Source organism: Gadus macrocephalus, chromosome 4 (assembly GCF_031168955.1).
Source record: "Gadus macrocephalus chromosome 4, ASM3116895v1".
NCBI lineage: Eukaryota > Metazoa > Chordata > Actinopteri > Gadiformes > Gadidae > Gadus > Gadus macrocephalus.
In genome coordinates this window covers 10,906,423-10,925,626 of record NC_082385.1, presented here as the reverse complement: position 1 = coordinate 10,925,626, position 19,204 = coordinate 10,906,423, and the positions used below count along the sequence as shown (strand labels likewise).

Here is a 19,204-nt window from a genome sequence, read left to right as displayed (position 1 = left end):
TTTGTTTGTGTCATACCATCAGTTGTCCCTGAACATTCTTCAGCTGCTTCTGGGCTTCAGCAGCCTGGCGGTTGGCATGACTCAGCTGGATCTCCATCTCATTCAGGTCTCCCTCCATCTTCTTCTTGATTCTCAGGGCATCATTCCTGCTCCTGACCTCAGAGTCAAGAGTGGCCTGCATGGAGTCAATGACCCTCTGGCTGTTCCTCTTGATCTGCTCCATCTCCTCATCCTTCTCAGCCAGCTTCCTGTCAACCTCACCCTTAATCTGATTGAGCTCCAGCTGGACACGCAGAATCTTGGATTCCTCATGCTCCAGAGTTCCCTATTGTTTGTAATTAAATTAGACGAATTTGTACCACCTGCTTCTTGGATTTCTCCAGCTCATGGATGCTCTTTCCGGTCTCGCCAATTTGTTCGGTCAGATCGGAAATCTCCTCTACAGAGCAGATTTGTACTTGTTATAAGTCTGATGCATATTAATCTGCAAATTAGTACTACTAATATTATTGACCAAAAACTCACGTTGGAGGTTTTTATTTTCACGCTTCATGGTCTCCAGATGATCCAGTGTTTCTTCATAAGAGTTCTTCATCTTGAAAAGCTCAGTGCTGAGAGAACGAGCCTCTTTCTGAGTTCCTTCAAGCTCTGCCTGGCCCTCCTCATTTCTGCTTCCAGTCAGCCAAAACCTATACATTATTTTTGGTAAGTGGTGGTTTAGGACCGGAGGAAGGATCATGGGATGATAATAATACAATTTATTTAAATTAATTAAAACTCACCTTATCAAAGTTCCTTTGCTTCTTGTCAAGGTTGGCAGCCAGTCCATTGGCCCTCTCCGCATCCAACCCAGTCGCCAAGAAAAAACGTTGACGGTGTACGTTTCCATGAACACTGGATACGTAGCATTTCAACGTAAAATAGCGTGTTATACCTACAGTATCCACGCGTGCCGCTGTGGAGGCGGGTTTCGGGGTTTGGGTTTCACGGGTTTCGCGGCAAATTGTGGACACGATTGTTGAGTGGGGAGGTAGACTGTTGTTGACCGGGGAGGGGGGGGGGGGGAGACACGTTTGTTGATGGGGGGGGGGGACACGTTTGCAGGGGGGGGGGGGAACAAGTTACACTAAAAAAAACAACTCATTGGATGAACTAAATTGTGGGCAGGATTTCCATCCAATAAATATATGTTACCCCAACCTAAAACAAGTCAATCGATTCAATACAATGTATTTGAGTTCATCTACCAATTTTTTTCTAAGTTGGTCCAGCTGAAACTAAATTCATCTATCTAATGAAATTAGATTGAGTTACCACTACATATTTGTAACAAAGAGAGGTAAACAAAAGTTATTACATTAAAGTAGTTAAAATAAATTGTGTTTGTTCAACCTAAAAATATATGGTTCATTGGAAATGAATTATTCAAAAATCCCCCCCTCCCATTCTACCCCCTACCCCAATATAACATACATGAGACATTAGCTGTTTGAGGTTATTTTATTACAGGGTTCCTACAGGTTTGTTCAAGTCAAATTCAAGTCTTTTTAAGTCCCTTTTAAGACCACTTATATAAAAATGAATACCTATTTCACGGCCTATTTCACAGACCTACCGACGTTTGTTCAAAATTTGTTCATTTATTTCAACAAATGTGAAAATGTGGACTGTAAAGCATTATGGAATGATGGAACATTGCAGCATAGTGGTGAGTACTTACGCCAACAGCACAGACTCCTGAACAATAAACAATGAAAATCAACTCAACAATAAATAAAATTATGATCACCATCACACAGTCAACTCCTAAGCTCTGCACTCTTAGCAGCGATCTCTTTATCAAGGAGAGACAGTTCTGCCAACTTCTCCTTATGGTCTCTCCGCAAGATGTTTGACCTGGTGATCAGGCCAGCCATCTTGCTCCCTGCCTTCGCTTCAGCCTCCTCAGCCATCTTGTCCGCATCCCTAGCCAGACCCTCAGATACCTCCTGTACACGTCTCCTCTTAACCTTCAGCTCCTCAAGACAGTCCTCTGCTTCCCTCCTCTTGAGAGCCTGGTCTTTTGCCTCCCTGTTCCTTCTTTTGGTCTCCAGATGGGTACGATACCTTGTCCTTGCCCTTGCTACACTTTCCAGTAGCGGTTTACTGAGTGGAACCTGGGTATCGGGTTGGGGAAAGAGAACCAGATTCAGTGACAAACTCAAGAGACCAACTATGTTGATTCTATCAACTTTTAAGTCAACAGCATATTACTACTCCAGACAGGAGTCATCTTACCTTGGTAACACCTCCATGTTGTATGATGTAGTCACACACCAGTCTCCGTGTGACCACAGTATCCTCCGCCAAGTTATCAGACTCCACCTCTTTATTGATTGAGAATCCACGCTCAACTGTAGCTTGACCGTGGGAGAGGATGAGCAGCTTCTTGCAGAAGGCCCACAGCTCGGGATAAGGCTCCATGGCGCTGCTCAGGAAGATGTCCAGCCTCTTCTGCATGGGTTGAAAGGAGAGGAAGTCCTCACTCCGGCTCTCCAAGGACAGGAGACTGTCGAACTGCTGCAGTATGACATCCCCTGCGACAAAACAAATGAGAAAATAGAGAAAAACATTGATAAATCTTTGGGCATTACCAGCTAATTAGATTGAGGATAAATTCATGTGTAGCCTATAATTTGCCTAATTCTTACCCGAAGAAGTATCAGTAAGCTGTCTGTCCTGGAGAAACCTTTGAACCAGCCCTTTCATGTGATTCCTGCCTCTTTCTGGTTCTCTATACATTACTGACGGATCCAGGCACACCATCTGCCGAACAGTCAGATACTTGAGGGGGCTCTTGTCCTGCACTTTCTTGATCATGTTACTCAGTCCCTGCATGCACTCTCTCTTGAACTCGAGCACCCTGAGCTCTGCACCTTTGATTCTCTAGAGAGAGAAATTAGCCATGAATATAGAACATGTCTTCAATGACACCTGGTTCACCCTAACCATTTGTAAAATTATCTTTTGAAAACATCACACTACCTTAAGGACTGACTCTGCACCTAGACCAATGCTGATGTCTTGTGGGCTGAGCCAGATGGTCTTGTCTGTGACATCTAGTTTGGTCAGCTGCAGGGCAGTGATATCGTGTAGTACTTCTCTCTTTATGAAGCGTCTGAGTAGACTCTGTCAACAGACAAACACAAAAATGTCTGGTGCGGCACATTAATCACCAACATCAAATTATCTTATGATGATGCACAATGTAGCCACTATTTTTTACACATCCTAACCACAAACCCCATTTTGTCATAATGGATCAATTGAGCCCAATCAGTGGTTATAACGTTAAGTAAATTGTTACCATCATCAACTCGGTCAGGTCCTTGGGGAGGAATGGGAGCACAGGCTCATCCGTCTGATATTTTTTCAGGAAGGGATTGAAGGTCCTGGCAATTGCTGCGTAGAACTGCAATTTGGCCAAGACGAGTGGATCCTTTATGGCTGCTGCAACTGTGTCATATGATGCTGAGAAAAAGACATACAGAAAGTCAGACATTTCAACTTAGCCATATATTACAAAAACTATGACAAGGCCACACCACCACCAGGGTTAGGACACGGTCACAGACCTATTCACATCATTTAAGAAGGGCCTACCTGTTCCAGGGTTCGGGAGTCTCTTTGTTTTCACAGCTTCCATGTACAGGAGAAATGATGGCCAGACTGCCAGGGCTCTCTCCACAACCAGAAGGTTTTCTACCCAACGATGGACACAGAAAGATAGAGGGAACACACTGGACTTGGTTACGGTGATGTAATCCTCTCTCCTGGCAGGCGTATTGTGAAACAATGTGTGCATTGCTCTCAGCAATTTGTCCAGCTGCCATACAGTGAACCCACACTTAAAGGAGTTGTGTAGCGTGTGTAGGCCACAGCTCCCCACACAAACGAGCTGAAGACCTAAAGGTTTCAATGCAAACTTGATATTAGAAACCAAATTAGAACTTTGAAATTGTTTATTCAATGTTAAGTGCACTACAAATAAAATACATTTTTATAATTACTAATGGATCAGAAACACACTCACCCACACACACAGTAATAGCATTATAAACTCCTCACCTCCGTACTGCTCAGCTTGATCTTTCTGGAAAAGGTCGAAGAGTTTCCAATTCACATTGGGCCCATCCATTGAAATAGACACCAAGTTCCTGAGGTTCAGTTTGTCCATACATTCCTGAAAAAAGGGCTGCATTTCATTACTCAAAATAAGAGGACTAGGTGAGCATCACATATTGTTAGACACACACACACACACACACACACACACACACACACACACACACACACACACACACACACACACACACACACACACACACACACACACACACACACACACACACACACACACACACACACACACACAAAATGTTGACTATTGGTCCTTTCTCGGGTATTGGCTAACACAATGGCTGGCTACGTGCATGCACAAACCTGTCCTTAAAACAACCCTAAACGTTCCTTTTCAGAAATGTGCAACTCACCGAGTTGTTGTGTACGTTGATGTTCCAAATCAAGTATCGTAGCGAAATACAGTTTCTGTCATGTTTTATTGCACATGTATCGCATTTTATAAATCCCATTGATTCCTGTTGGAAGAATCATTGCCCAGTAGAAACTGTATTTCGCTACGATACTTGATTTGGAACAACGAACGAACACCACTAACCACTCGGTGAGTTGCACATTTCTGAAAACTTCGGTGTCAACTGAGACCAACCAGAAATGGGGCTCAATGTTCAAAATACCGGAATTGTAATAACATTGCTCTGCAGTGAAAAAACTAGCAGATTCTCACCTAGCCTAACGGAAAGTAGACTATACGTTAAACCGTTATATTCCTGCAGAGGTAACTCGTTTTATTTTCCCTCTGAGCCATGTGCTGACTGACACTGAGCATGTCCGGCATGTCTGCGGACTCCGCGACTTTTGCGCCCATTATTCAGGATACATAAATTGGCCTTAAAGCTTTAAATCAATGAGAGCCCCTTATAAACAAGTACATCTATTACAAAAAAAAAAATCATCATTACAAGACAGTGTGCTTATGTCGGTTCCCGCGTGATTTAGCGCTTCTTTACTACTAAATTAAGCTAGCTCAAAACTGAAATGAGGCCTCACACAGCCACTGCCTGCCAACTCAACGTTTAAAAAACCATGTGAAATTCTTCTGTTCTTTACATATCACGGCAACTTTACAGATGCCAATTTATAAAACAGCATCCAATAGCTCCCACTTTGGGACTACTGAAAAAAATGCAAACTTACCGAGAGTAAGTTGAAGTCGCTCGCTGCAGCCAGAAGATGAACAAAATGGCGCGCTGCTTCAGGGCATGGAAAGAGGGGCGTGGTCACCTCACGTGCGCATGCTTCAGTCATTGACCTCAATCTTTTTGGGTTGAACGGATAGGTCAGCAGCGTCAGCTGAGACGATGAATACATTTTAAGTTGTACGAGTTAAACTATTTTGGTTTTTATTTGAATTAATATATATTTCATTCGACAAATAGAATATTAATTTGTCATATCTAAGAAGTGCTTGAATAATTTTTATGAGTGTAGTTGAGGGTGAGGTGGGGGAGAGACACGTTTGTTGAGGGGGGGGGGGACACGTTTGTAGGGGGGGGGAAACACGTTTGTTGAGGGGGGGGGGACACAGATGCACCATTAAACGCGTTTCTAATGACATTTCTAGGGAGAAATGTAAATTTTCCTTACATAATCTTCAGTCAGTGAATGTGTATGATCTTTATTAATCTTTATTATCTGAATGGGAAATGCAATATTTTAGGACCGATTCACCGTTATACGTGTTTCTAATAACATTTCTAGCGAGAAATATACTTTTTACTTTCATAATCAGTCAGGGATTGTGTCTGATCTTTAGTTTTATAGTTATTAGGAAGATTTTATCGGCTCGCTCGCATGTTTCAACGACGTCAGGTTGTTAGGGACGCTGCTTTCGCTAAACTAGCAGCTCACGTGTTTCCTGCATTTGTGTTATTAAACCGCTACTTTATGTAACTTTTAATGATATCATCTTGTTAGAAACACGTATATCTGAGAGCCAACCCAGTCGCCAAAAGCATACGTTGACAGTGTACGTTTCGTGAACACTGGATTACGTCGCATTTCAACATAAAATAGCGTGTTATACACACACACACACATACGCACACACACGCACACACACGCACAGACACACACACACGCACACGGTGCATTTCGCTGCTAAAACAACAACAAAAAAATATTTCCTCGAATATTATTACTTTCAAAACATTGACCAAAATGGCCAATAATATCATTTTTATTTGGGATGCTTCTAGGACATTTTGGGTGGATTTTGAACGGTATGTGGGCAGCACGTTTTTTGCAGGACCTGGGGCCTCATTTATAAAACTGTGCGTGGGATCGTTACTAAAAATGTGCGTACGCCCAGAAGCCAAGTTTTGCGTGCGCCAAAAAATATTCGGATTTATAAAACACTGCGTACGCACACCTGTACGCAATCTTTGCTTTATAAATCACATACTGACTACAAGTGTGCGCAGCTGAATCAGCTTCACGTTCCGCCCTGTACACGCCCCTTTTTTTACCATAAATGGTCAATGCAAATGACCTCATGAATGCGATCTGCATATAAAACAGACTCAGATGCAAGTATTATGTCTTGTCGGAAACAATGGCAGAAGTACTGAGAAAAGCAAAAAAGTGAAATTTCACGGAGGCTGAAGTGGAGACACTTTGTTCGGCGGTCACGGATGGGATCGCCAACAACCAAAAGCAGAGTGAGCGGCAACATGTTGCTGCAGCAGTGAACTCTGTCAGTAGCACGGAGCGCACAGTCCCAGAATTAAAAAAGAAGTGGACTCGTCTGACATAAAGGCACATATTTTTATATAGCCTACCAATAAATCGTTATGGTCCCTAAAGACCCTCTCCCTCCGAATCCTGCCATTTGCATGGTCCGCCAGAAGTGCCATATGGTGCAGCATTACCACGGCGCTCACCTCCTCTGTATTTATAGGGTTACGGTAGACTGACCGAGAACACTTAATGAAAAGCATCAAGAGTAATTGACAACGATTGTGATGAGGAGTGTGTCTTGGTTTTCCACACTTGGGATTTAATTGACATTTGATTATGTGTTTACAGTGTCAAATAAAAATATTATGTTATTGACACATGTTGGACGGATGCTTTATTCCATGCAGTCGCGCCGTCAGTGGACAGTATGGAGTGACGGGATTAAATATAGAGATTTATTTTTATTTCTATTCTAAGGAGATGTTTCTGGAGTTATAACTGAGAAATAACGCAGTTGACCAAAATTATTCTGATTACGTAGATTTAACGCATGATACGGGTCGAAATTACATTTATGAAGGGCGATGATAAAACATTATCGTTCTTCTCACTCTACAATTCTTCTGTCTGACTTCAGTTCACCACCACACCATCTGTGTCGCCATTTCTCCTTTTCCTCCAAACCATGCGTACGCATGGGTCAGAGTTTGCTTAGGGCTGCGCACATTCTCCCGTCAAGTCGGTTTTTTATAGATCACAACCTTGGCGTGGAAAGTCACGTACGCAAATTTCAGCCCCGTTTTGTGCGTACGCAACGGTTATAAATGAGGCCCCTGGCAACCCTGCGCTGTTGCCCGAGGTGCTGAAATGCTCCGGACCAGATCTGGATCCACCCCCCCCCCCCCCCCCTAAATAAATACTATGGCAGAATAAAGAATAAATTCATGCATTATCATTAAACTTGAACATTTGTTTTTACAGTAGAGGTGGAGGGATGACGTATGTTGGCCAACCCCGAAGTTAGCGTCGCCCTGGGTTCCCTTGACAAAAAGCCAACGGGTTTTTCCATTGGATTTTGGATTATTGCAGAAAAATTAGCATATTTGAAACACCTCCTCAAAAACTGAAAATAAAAAAATAAATAAAAAGAACCATGCTCCTAAGAACGAAATGTAAACCAATGCATTCTGAATGGGAGTGTTTCTCCGATTTTTCCATGCTATACAGAACGAAATGTAAACCCATAAAAAGACCCAAATAAAGACTTCATGGTCATAATAATTTAAATATCATTAATCTCCTGAGTGTGTTGGGTGGTATTCTATTTTTTTCAACGGGGCTGCATCGAGTCACTTGACCATCATGGTTGCTATGGTGGTTGCTATCGACCGCCCCCTCTAATCCTTACATGGCTCTAAAAAACACGCGGCAAAGGAGCTGCCGTCAATTGTGTTGTTTTTGTCGTAAACTGGGGTCCGACGGTTAAAAAATAGACAGATATTCCGAGGTATCCTTAAAAGGCAGCTTGGATGTTTTTATTTTCTGCAGTTTAGACTTCTTCTATAACCTATTTTTTAAAGCAAAACACCAAGTTCATTGATTTAACGAGGCAGGGTTATTTGAAACAATTTATTAAATAAATATTTGTGAGAGGTCATTCCTTCTCCTGAGTTTGCTTCCTATTTATGTCTAGTGTACACCCCTACTGTCCAAAAGCATCCCCCCCCTCCCCATATGGATTTGGAGAGTTGTTGCCACGTCCCAGTGGTGGAAGTATCATATAATATGAAAGAGGGCATTCAATTATACTGCAATGATCAATTAGGAGGCCGAAGCCCTAAAGGAAGTGATGCAATAGGTGACTGAATCGAGAACATTGAAGTCAACTGTACCTTGGGGTCTCTTACATATCAAAGGGGGTTTCAAAGGACGCATACGCTTCAACCTGTTGCTCCAGCCCTACAGGAAATGACTCAGCAAGTGCTCCATCTCGTTGCACCTCACCCACCGGCTCGCTTGCAAGATTTTGGCCTGAAGTTCTTCCCAGACCTACACCCTAACAGTCCAACATGCATATCTGAGAATCAGGCCTCTCTTCATTAATGACAAAAAGTTATGAGAGAAATGCACATTCACTTTTTGTTATCTCATACATTTCGTTCTGTGTAGAATGGAAAAATCGGAGAAACACTCCCATTCAGAATGCATTGGTTTACATTTCATTCTTTGGAGCATGCAGCCGCGTGCCGTCCATATGGGCAGGTGGGGCGGCGAACTCCCTGAAAAGCATGCTCCCAAAAAAAATAGTTCCTCAGTAAATCATTGCTCCAAGTTTATTTTTAATAATGTGATTGTCACATTAACTATCTATAGTTTCTGTAGGCTTTCAGACTATTTTTGGTCTGTCGATATCAAATTGATGGTGGCGATTCTAGTTGAGTTTAAAGGTGCGGCCACACCAAACGCGTTACCCGCGTACCTCGCGTATAAAATCGTCAAATTTTCCATAGGGAACCATTGGTTTACGCGCGTATGAGACGCGTACACGTGTTACATGCGCTAGAGCAACATTTTTCCCGCGTTAGCCGCGTATGAGGCGCGTATATTTACGCGCGTATATTTACGCGCGTATATATACGCGCGTACATATACGCGCGTACGCGAGGAGTTCAAAAAATTTAACTTTTTACGCTCATACGCATGACGATTAGCCGCGTTGCCCAATCAGCGTTGAGCTTGACCCGACGTCACTGGCAGAGAGTAGTGAGCTTGGACAGAAGCATACGGCCGACATCTTTCTTTATTCTGTGTGGAAATAGTAACATAGTTACGCCATTAAATGCGTTTATGGAAACATTTCTTGCGAGAAATGTGCATTTTACTTTCATAATGTTCGCTCGGTGAATGTGAAGGATGTTTGGTTTGATAGTTGTGACGAAGAGGGAACGCTCCGTTCACTTGCATGGACATGGACTCATCTAGGCGCGTAGGAGCGGGCGCGTTAGGAGCATATGCCCATTTTTGACACAAAATGGTCAAGCAACATTTTAGCTGCGTTACGCGCGTAAAAATTACACGAGATACGCGTCTGGTGTGTTCGTACCATAACGTGTCATGCAATGTGGGGCGGCGGAGCTCAACGACCGCGTCCCTCCCTATGTTTCTCGCATAACCCTGCAGGCTGCAATAATAATTGCAATCAGAGCTATAAGACGCCCATATGGTCGTAAAGTAGTCTGCCCCATGGTCATATTCTAGGACTGTTGTTTAAAATCGAATTACTCCGCCTGTATCTTTCGGCATTGAAGACTATTTATTTCAGCAGGTATTCAAATTGCATACCTGATTTCATTCCTGATTTAAACAGCTGTTATTGAGAAATATCTGATTTCAAAAGTGTTGTTATTGAGAGATTTGCACACATCGTCGGGCCAAGTTCCAAATCGAAGGTCTGCTTGATTGATGACTTGTATTTCTACTTTTCATGTATTTGCAATGCACTCGCTAAGCCTGTTGTCAAAATAAAATATGGAAGAAATAACTTCCCTATAAGGGACATGACGAGTGTTGCGGATGGCACTTCAAAAGCGTGCAGTAACATTAGGCTATTAGTTTATTTTTAATTCTTACTCACAATTAGTTTAGTTAACATGTTTTAATGTAGCTCAAAATATATATGTAAAAAATAAAAATAAATTGTGGTCATACGCCAGTAGTTTCTGCCCCACCGAAATGAAGGGGCACCGCACGCTACTGGGAGCATGGTTCTTTTTATTTATTTATTTATTTTCAGTTTTTGAGGAGGTGCTTCAAATATGCTAATTTTTCTGCAATAATCCAAAATCCAATGGAAAAACCCGTTGGCTTTTTGTCAAGGGAACCCAGGGCGACGCTAACTTCGGGGTTGGCCAACATACGTCATCCCTCCACCACTCTACTGTAAAATAATTTATTCTTTATTCTGCCATAGTATTTATTTAGAGGGGCGGGGGGGGGGGGGGAGGGGGGGGTGGTGGATCCAGATCTGTTCCGGAGCATTTCAGCACCTCGGGCAACAGCGCAGGGTTGCCAGGTCCTGCAAAAAACGTGCTGCCCACATACCATTCAAAATCCACCCAAAGTGTCCTAGAAGCATCCCAAATAAAAATGATATTATTGGCCATTTTGGCCAATGTTTTGAAAGTAATAATATTTGAGGGAATATTTTTTTGTTGTTGTTTTAGCAGCGAAATGCACCGTGTGTGTGCGTGTGTGTCTGTGTGTGTCTGTGCGTGTGTGTGCGTGCGTGCGTGTGTGTGTGTGTGTATAACACGCTATTTTATGTTGAAATGCGACGTAATCCAGTGTTCACGAAACGTACACTGTCAACGTATGCTTTTGGCGACTGGGTTGGCTCTCAGATATACGTGTTTCTAACAAGATGATATCATTAAAAGTTACATAAAGTAACGGTTTAATAACACAAACGCAGGAAACACGTGAGCTGCTAGTTTAGCGAAAGCAGCGTCCCTAACAACCTGACGTCGTTGAAACATGCGAGCGAGCCGAAAAAATCGTCCTAATAACTATAAAAATCAAGATCAGACACAATCACTGACTGAAGATTATGCAAGTAAAAAGTATATTTCTCGCTAGATATGTTATTAGAAACACGTTTAACGGTGAATCGTCCTAAAATATTGCATTTGCCATTCAGATAATAAAGATTAATAAAGATCATACACATTCACTGACTGAAGATTATGTATTTTATGCTATTCAGAATTGTGTCATATTGTATGACTTTTACAATGTGCAATATTTCCAATGGAAAGGAATTATTCAGCACTCTCCTTGCCCTACGAGAAAAACAAAACAAATGTAGGAATTAGAGATAAAGTATTTTTTAAATTAAATCATTAAAGTCGATTCTAAGATATATATATGTGCAATAATCTGAACTGTACTATGCCATCGAAATACCTTTCCAGAGTCACGGCTCTTGGCCCTCAGCTTGTTGACCTGAGTCTCGGCGATGTCAGCACGTTCCTCAGCCTCCTCCAGCTCATGTTGAACCTTCCTGCACTTGGACAGGTAATAGTTGGCCTGCTCCTCCTGTAGGAACATTCATAATTTGTATAAATAGGTACTAAAATTGATAGATTGATTTTGTTACGTAGCTTTTACTTGCCGCTTCCTCAGACTGCCTCTTGTAAGCCTTCACCTTCAGCTGCAGCTTATCAACAAGATCCTGGAGTCTGCAACCATTCTTTTTATCCTCCTCAGTCTGATGCACATTTTAAATCGAAAAATCAACATCATGTGGCCTTTAGATATCAAAAGTTCCTTGACCCGTCTCTTATGTTTGCGGACACCTTTTACAGCATCTGCTCCACGTCTCTGTTCATTATCAACCTCTGCCTCCAGATCACAAACCTTTCGAATTAAAGTGAATTAATAAATCTCTTTATATTGGACTTAAGTCTATTCTTAAATGCTTGATGATTAATTTCTTACTCTGGCCTCCAGTTTCTGAAGTTGCTTCTTGCCACCCTTCATGGCCAGGCTCTCAGCCTCATCCAGGCGATGCTGCAGGTCTTTCACTGTGACCTCCAGGTTCTTCTTCATCCTCTCTAAGTGAGAGCTAGTGTCCTGCTCTTTCTTCAGCTCCTCAGCCATCATGGCTGCTTGGACGTAGAAAAAAGGAGCAAATTTTTTTATGAAGAGGTATTTTGATTTGTCGTTTGATGATTTAGGAAATAAAAATAAACCTACATCAGTGATGGCCTTTTTGGCCTTCTCTTCTGCATTTCTGGCTTCCTGTACACTATCGTCCACCTCACCCTGGACTTGGACCAGGTCGCTTTCCAGCTTCTTCTTTGTGTTCAAAAAGCTTGTGTTCTGAAACATATTACAATGCAATTACAGTCAAAATATTTGTGTTCTTGTATTCAAATGATAGGATTATATTGTATGGTTACCTGAGAGTGCAGCAGTCCAACACGCTCGCTGGCGTCCACAAGCTCTTGCTCAGCCACTTTGCGGCCTCTCTCTGTCTGTTCCAGAGCTGCCCTCAGCTCCTCAATTTCAGCCACCATGAGACCGTTCCTACGTTCCACCTGGAGGATGTCCAAGGATGTCCATTCAAATGTCCAAAGGCATTTGTAAAGTTGTCCTTGAAAAATCCTTGAGTAAATACCTCTGCTTGAAGTCAGCATAGAGAATTCTGCTGGGGAAGCCCTTTCTGCATATTCTGATGCCCTTATGTACCTTCAACTACAGGTGGGTACAGGACAGGCAGCAGTTTGTTTGAGGACTTCTGGTACAGCTGAATAACAGAGTCATTCAGGGGATCCTTGTTCTTGTCCAGCCAGCCAGTGACGTTGTAGTCCACGGTACCAGCATGGTGCACCAGGGAGAAGTGGGCCTCAGCCTTGCCCTTTGCAGGCTTGGGCTTCTCAAATGCTTTGGTCTTGCCAAGATGCTGGTCATACAGCTTGTTCTTGAAGGTAACGTCTGAGGCCTTGGGGAACATGCACTCCTCTTCAAGGATGGAGAAGATGCCCATTGGCTTAAGAGAAAAATGGATGGATGAAACATTATCAAAAGTAATTCGTAAGTCACGCAAAGTATAATGATGTATAGTTATAATATTCAGTTGTACTTTCTCAATAAGATCAATGCAGGCAGCCAAGTCCATGCCGAAGTCAATGAACTCCCAGATGATACCCTCCTTCTTGTACTTCTCTTGCTCCAGGACGAACATGTGGTGGTTGAAGAACTGTTGCAGTTTCTCATTGGTGAAGTTGATGCATAGCTGCTCCATGCTGTTGTACTAGTAGGGGACATTTAATAAACTGACTCTTACTAGTTTTCAACAATTGAATGGTAATGACTATAGACTCAGAATGAAGGAAATGCTATCAGAAATGCTGCCCCTTATTAAACAACTTACATCAAAAATCTCAAAACCAGCAATGTCCAGCCACCAATGTAGAATTGTCTTGCTTGCTTGGTGTCCAGCATCGTGTTGATGCAGATGACCATCCACAAGAACATCCTCTCATAGATAGATTTGGCCAGGGCACTGACTGAGTTGTTGACCTGAAATTATTTTTTCTAAATAATCACAAATATTTATCTCACGTAGAAAATGCATCATGTTAACAGAATATTTTACCATGTTTCGTCTAAACATTGTGTTTTTCTTACCTGAGGTACAGTCTGTCCCTTGGTGACATACTCATTTCCGACCTTCACTCTTGGGTAGCAAAGAGCCTTGAGCATATCAGCAGAGTTCAGACCCAGTAGATAGGAAATCTTGTCGGCCTCTACAAAGTTAACATGAAAAATGAATGGATTATTATCCTGTATAATAATGACTCCAAATGTAATTCAATCAAATATGAACCAATATTCCTTCTAGTGCACTGATGAATACATGTTAATGGTTACCTTCATTGCCATCTGGCTCAGCCTGCTCCTCACGCTGCTTCTGCTTGAACTTCATGTTACCGTGGTGAAGCACAGCACCAGTAAACTTAAAGATGCCCACCTTGTCCTCATTAGTGAAGCCCAAATTATCAATAGCAGCCTGTGTTGAAAACAAAGAACATTTAGAAAACATTTTGTAAAACGTATGCCACGTGGAAAATACATGAATTGTTTTCCAATCAACCACTGACATCAGTAGCATCCAGCTCCTCTTTGACATCAATGCTGGCCACAGTGATCTGACCCTGACTGCACATGGGGAAGTCGTAGGGGTTGCTGGTGATGAGGGTCATTTCTGAGGGATTAAAGGTCCCATGACATGAAAATCTCACTTTGGGAGGTTTTCTAACATAAATATGAGTTCCCCTAGCCTGCCTATGGTCCCCCAGTGGCTAAAACTTGCGTTTGGTGTAAAACCAGCACTAGCTGTTCTGCTCGCCTTTGAAAAAACGGAGGCTCAAGCGCGCTGACTTGGAATGTCTGTGCATGAACCACGACAAGGAGGAGAAAGGGATCTTTGCCGGGCAGCGCTTATGCACCTCCGCCTCCGGCGGTGGTCCCTCAGCGGGGCTCAAGCGGGAGACATTCGCCGCCAACAATCCCTTTCTCCTCCATGTCGTGGTTCATGTTCTTGAGGGAGTCAAAGCCAAAGTTCCTTCCCCCCAATTCATTCTCAACCTTGGCTGAGATAACCCCCAATACGAGTCTCGTTGTAGAAATACCAGATACGAGAGTCCGACGTGTTATGCGCCATCACACCAACAGCAGAACGGTTATCCAAATAACAAGGAAGTGTACAACACTTGCGTTACAGTCCTGGAGCTCTATATCTAAATAATATCACATAATACATAGATATCTATATCATATAACATATTGTGTGCTCCTCCAGACGATATTATGAATCACAAACGACTTTGTCGGGTTCTGCGACGTCTCTGGTTCTTCCACTTTCACATCAACCTGAAGTCGACTGAACCGCGCGCTGCCGGCTGCCCGCTGCCGGGCGATGGTGCCTCGCGGCAACCGGCGGCATGCCGCAGTTCATGTATGGCTACTTCAGCGAGTCAAACCAAAGTTCCTTTCCCCCAATTCCTTCTCAACCATGGCTCAGATAACCCCCACGACAGTCTCGTTGTGGAAATACAAGACACGTCAAAGAACCGACAAGAAACACTTGCTACAGTGTGTGTATTCACATTGATGTGGACGTTGAAGAACCAGGAACGTCGGAGAACCCAACGCGGTCGTCTGAGATTCATAATATCGGCTCACACAGCTTTTGGCCGTGATAATATATATTATATGATATAGATATATGTGTAGGCTATATGATAATATTTAGATATAGAGCTCCAGGACTCCTGTGTGTTCTAGAATATTTACAGAACACGGCAAAAGGCTGTGTGCGCCTCGCCATTGCGATACATCCACTGTAAACAGAGCGCATGGTACCGTGGCTGCAAGCTGCTCAGGGCCACACCCCCACCCTCCTCCTTGACACGCCCACCGAAACAGCGCATTTGGGGGAAGCTCAATGTGCGACTGGCTCGGAGTGGCTGTAACTCTGCACCACGGCTGAATTTAGGGAACGTCTTTGAATACTGTGTTAGTTGCCCACTAATACCTATATTAAAGAATACATAAAATAGCATGTCATGGGACCTTTAAATATATGTCATTTCTCTGCTTAGATTTTGTCATTATCGTTTCCAATCTATATTTTTCTAAATTGTTTAATGTGTAATTTCTGAGGGATTAAACAAATGTATTTTTTCTGCTTGATATGCTGCTACCTAACAGATAACTTCTGAATAAAAAACAAATTAATCTTTCTTAGCACTTACATGCAATGCATGTTTTCCAAATGCATTTCCACAATATGCAATGGAAGATATAATCTTTACCAAAAACGATTTTTTCTAGAGAGAAAATTAGCCCTTTAAATATTTGAACTTCAGAATCATTAGTCATTTGTACATATTAAGTCATATTCGAATAGATAAAGGCAATTCAGGAAAACTTTTCATCTTAATATTAAGTACATTCTTCACACTCTTACTATTATAAAATCTCACCAATGATCTCAGGTTTGTGGTTGGTCATCATCTGGTAGAAGATGTGATAGCCTCTCTCATCGGGAAGCTGGAATGTCACTCTTGACTTCTCCAGCAGATCTATAAGGCCCATTCATTAATCAAAACCTATACCACTAATAATCTTGGTTAAGGAATCCACATGTAGAACTAGATACTTACACGTCTCAATGTCAGCACTGGATAGTTTACCGTTTGCATGGAAATGAATTCTGATGAATTTACCCTGTTTGGAAAATAATTTGTTTCAACATCCTTTAAAAAATGCTCAAAAACTCAGGAGTATCTTCAGGGATGAATTCTTCTCATACTTACAAAACGGGAGGAGTTGTCATTTCTCACAGTCTTGGCATTACCATAGGCCTCCAGCAGGGGATTGGCTGCAATAATCTGGTCCTCCAGTGACCCCTATAATCAAGCATAAAATGTTAATACCTTTTTACTGAATTATATTTGAATTCTTCGTGTTCTTACGTGATTTTTTAATGCATTGATTCATTGATATAATGTTTATTTTTATTTTTCAAACATACTTTTATCTTTCCAGCGCCTGCATCCTTCTTATTATCTCCTCCACCACCCACTGAGATGGAAGCAAAGTACTGGATGACACGCTTGGTCCTTCCAGCACCGGATTCTCCACTGGGTGTGAAAAGAAGCATAAAGTAATTTCATTTTGACATGTTTTCCAATGAGGGAATCATTGTATTATATTTATATCATGTTTCCAGCATCAAATTTACGTGATAAGGACTGACTGGTTCTCTCCATCTGTTAAACAAATGTATCAAACATTGCATGAGTATGCCTCGAATTGATGAAAACTAGATAAGATTAGGGATTTGAAACTTTGAATTTACAAACCAGTTGTTCTGGAAGGCGTTGTCAGAGACAGAGAAGATGTGGGGTGGAGCCTCCATACGCTTCTTGCCTCTGTAGGCATTGACAACCGACTGGTCGTACACTGGGAGCCACTTGTAGGGGTTTACAGTGGCACAGAACAGCCCAGAATAGGTCTGAAGGAGGTCACATAGATTCACATTGATTTGACCTATTAACGATTCATTTCACTTACTTTTCTTATATTTTCATTGAGGCAAAATATCTTACATAGATCATCCATGCTGAATAACGCTCTGCAAGGTTATACAACACAGAGGCTTCATTGAGATGGGTCATCATGGCCATGTCCTCAATTTTGTCATACTTGGGAGGGTTCATGGGTGTGATATTGTCCTCCTTGACTGTCTTCTCCTAAAAAATGGAAACCCATTTTTAGTTTTCTTACCAGTGCAGCTATTGAGACTTAAACTTTCTTAATGATACCAGTTGATGATCAATCTCTGCCTACCTCTTTTGTAGCCAAAACTGTGACGGTGACTTTGCCACCCTCCCTCTTATTGATGGTACACTTTACGTACAGTTCCTTAACATCAGTGACATATGCAGCAGCCTTCGCATCGAATGGCGCGCTCTGGGCCGCAATCCTCTCCTTCTCTGGCTTCCGGAGGAAAATGGCCGCCTGGCCGTAAACGGCCATCTCTGCGTCCGTACTCATGATGGAGGCTTATTTGATAAAAACAAACATACTACTTGATTAATGTTATCTTACAAGTACACATAGCTTCAAGAAGGTTTGGAGATATTTAGTGACGTGATGATATTAAATAATTCTTACCGTTTACTTCCCTTCAACCGCAGAAGAAATTATGAGTCATATTGATTACAAGTCAGAGTCTAATCTACACATTCTAATGACTCGTTTTTGAATGAAATGGAAAATCTTACATAAAATGTATGTCAGTGCAGAGCTACTTGATTTTTCGTACTAAATTACGTCACAAATGTCTCTTTTCTATCAACATTTAACATCTGAAACCAACAAAGTAAACCATCAAATTATAAAAAAAATATCATCTTCATAAAATGATGTAAAAGTAGTTAAGTGCTAAGTAAATAATACATTACACAGAAGTTCCAAACATAACGTAACAAGAATCCCCCACATTCTCTTATGGTTTCTATAACAACGTAACTGAACAAATTTTCTTTCAAAGTAGAATATAAAAAAATATTTTCGAGGTAAGGCTAATTCTAATAACCTTAAAGGGTACCGATGAAAACAACACTTTTCCTAAGATTCGGGCTGTTGTTTTGGGTCTTTGGTGCTCCCACACACATACAAACTTTAAAAAAAAAGTCTGTACATGATTTTTGTAAGATATGCATTGCTGAAAGCGAGTCAGTTCCGGCGCCCCTCCTACGTAGGAATGGGATATGTTTGAATATGACCTCCCATTTCCCCACCCCCCTCCAATCAGAGCATAGCTAAGATTTTGTGGACCAGCGGACGAGCACTGGGCGGAGATGTTTGCGCATTCAGAAGCAGGGATATTCGTTACAAATATAGATGTCTAATTTGTCAGTTTGCCATGTGACTGCCTGGCAGGGAGTCCGGCGGAGCTGTCGGATTGCCGCCGAAGCTCTGGAGCAAGTCCGGCAGTTAAGGTGGGGGAGCTTCGGCGGCAATCCGGCAGCTCCGGCAGGGGGAGTTCGGCGGCAGCCCGGCAGCTCAGCTCCGGAAGTACAATCCATTTCTCCGCTAGAGCTGCCGGACTGCCACCCAGCTCCCCCCGCCGGATGTGCCGGACTGCCGCCGAAGCTCTGGCGGCAGTCCGGCAGCTCCGGCAGCCCTGGCAGCTCCGGCGGGGGGAGCTGGGCGGCAGTCCGGAAGCTCAGCTCCGGGAGAACAATCCTTTTTTCCTCCATCTCGCTGA

The 19,204-nt window shown here is 42.5% G+C and overlaps 1 protein-coding gene and 2 pseudogenes across 5 annotated transcripts; all 3 read right to left on the bottom strand.

The window, feature by feature from the left end:
* Positions 1-2: 2 nt before the first annotated feature.
* On the bottom strand, positions 3-18,004 carry LOC132454863 (myosin heavy chain, fast skeletal muscle-like; annotated as a pseudogene).
* LOC132455079 (uncharacterized) lies at positions 1,621-5,512 on the bottom strand. Of its 5 annotated transcripts, XM_060048791.1 has the most exons (7): positions 4,108-4,797; positions 3,643-3,945; positions 3,347-3,510; positions 3,025-3,166; positions 2,691-2,925; positions 2,278-2,576; positions 1,621-2,156 (listed from the first exon to the last, which is right to left on the bottom strand). In XM_060048791.1, the coding sequence occupies exons 5-7, from the start codon at positions 2,875-2,877 to the stop codon at positions 1,800-1,802; spliced, it is 843 nt and encodes a 280-aa protein (XP_059904774.1). In that variant the 5' UTR covers positions 2,878-2,925; positions 3,025-3,166; positions 3,347-3,510; positions 3,643-3,945; positions 4,108-4,797; the 3' UTR covers positions 1,621-1,799. The 5 variants fall into 5 exon arrangements, with proteins under 5 accessions (XP_059904774.1, XP_059904777.1, XP_059904776.1 ...); XM_060048794.1 differs by having other exon boundaries at positions 3,025-3,510; XM_060048793.1 differs by having other exon boundaries at positions 2,691-3,166.
* LOC132455089 (myosin heavy chain, fast skeletal muscle-like) lies at positions 11,610-12,951 on the bottom strand (annotated as a pseudogene).
* Positions 18,005-19,204: the final 1,200 nt, after the last annotated feature.

Coding starts and splice junctions, on each gene's coding strand:
- LOC132455079 (XM_060048790.1), bottom strand. CDS start 5,490: ATGTATTCATCGTCTCAGCTGACGCTGCTGACCTATCCGTTCAACCCA. Junction 4,223..5,316: donor GCGACTTCAACTTACTCTCG/GTAAGTTTGCAT, acceptor CCCTTTTTTCAG/GAATGTATGGACAAACTGAA. Junction 3,167..3,346: donor ACCTGACCGAGTTGATGATG/GTAACAATTTAC, acceptor CTGTTGACAGAG/TCTACTCAGACGCTTCATAA.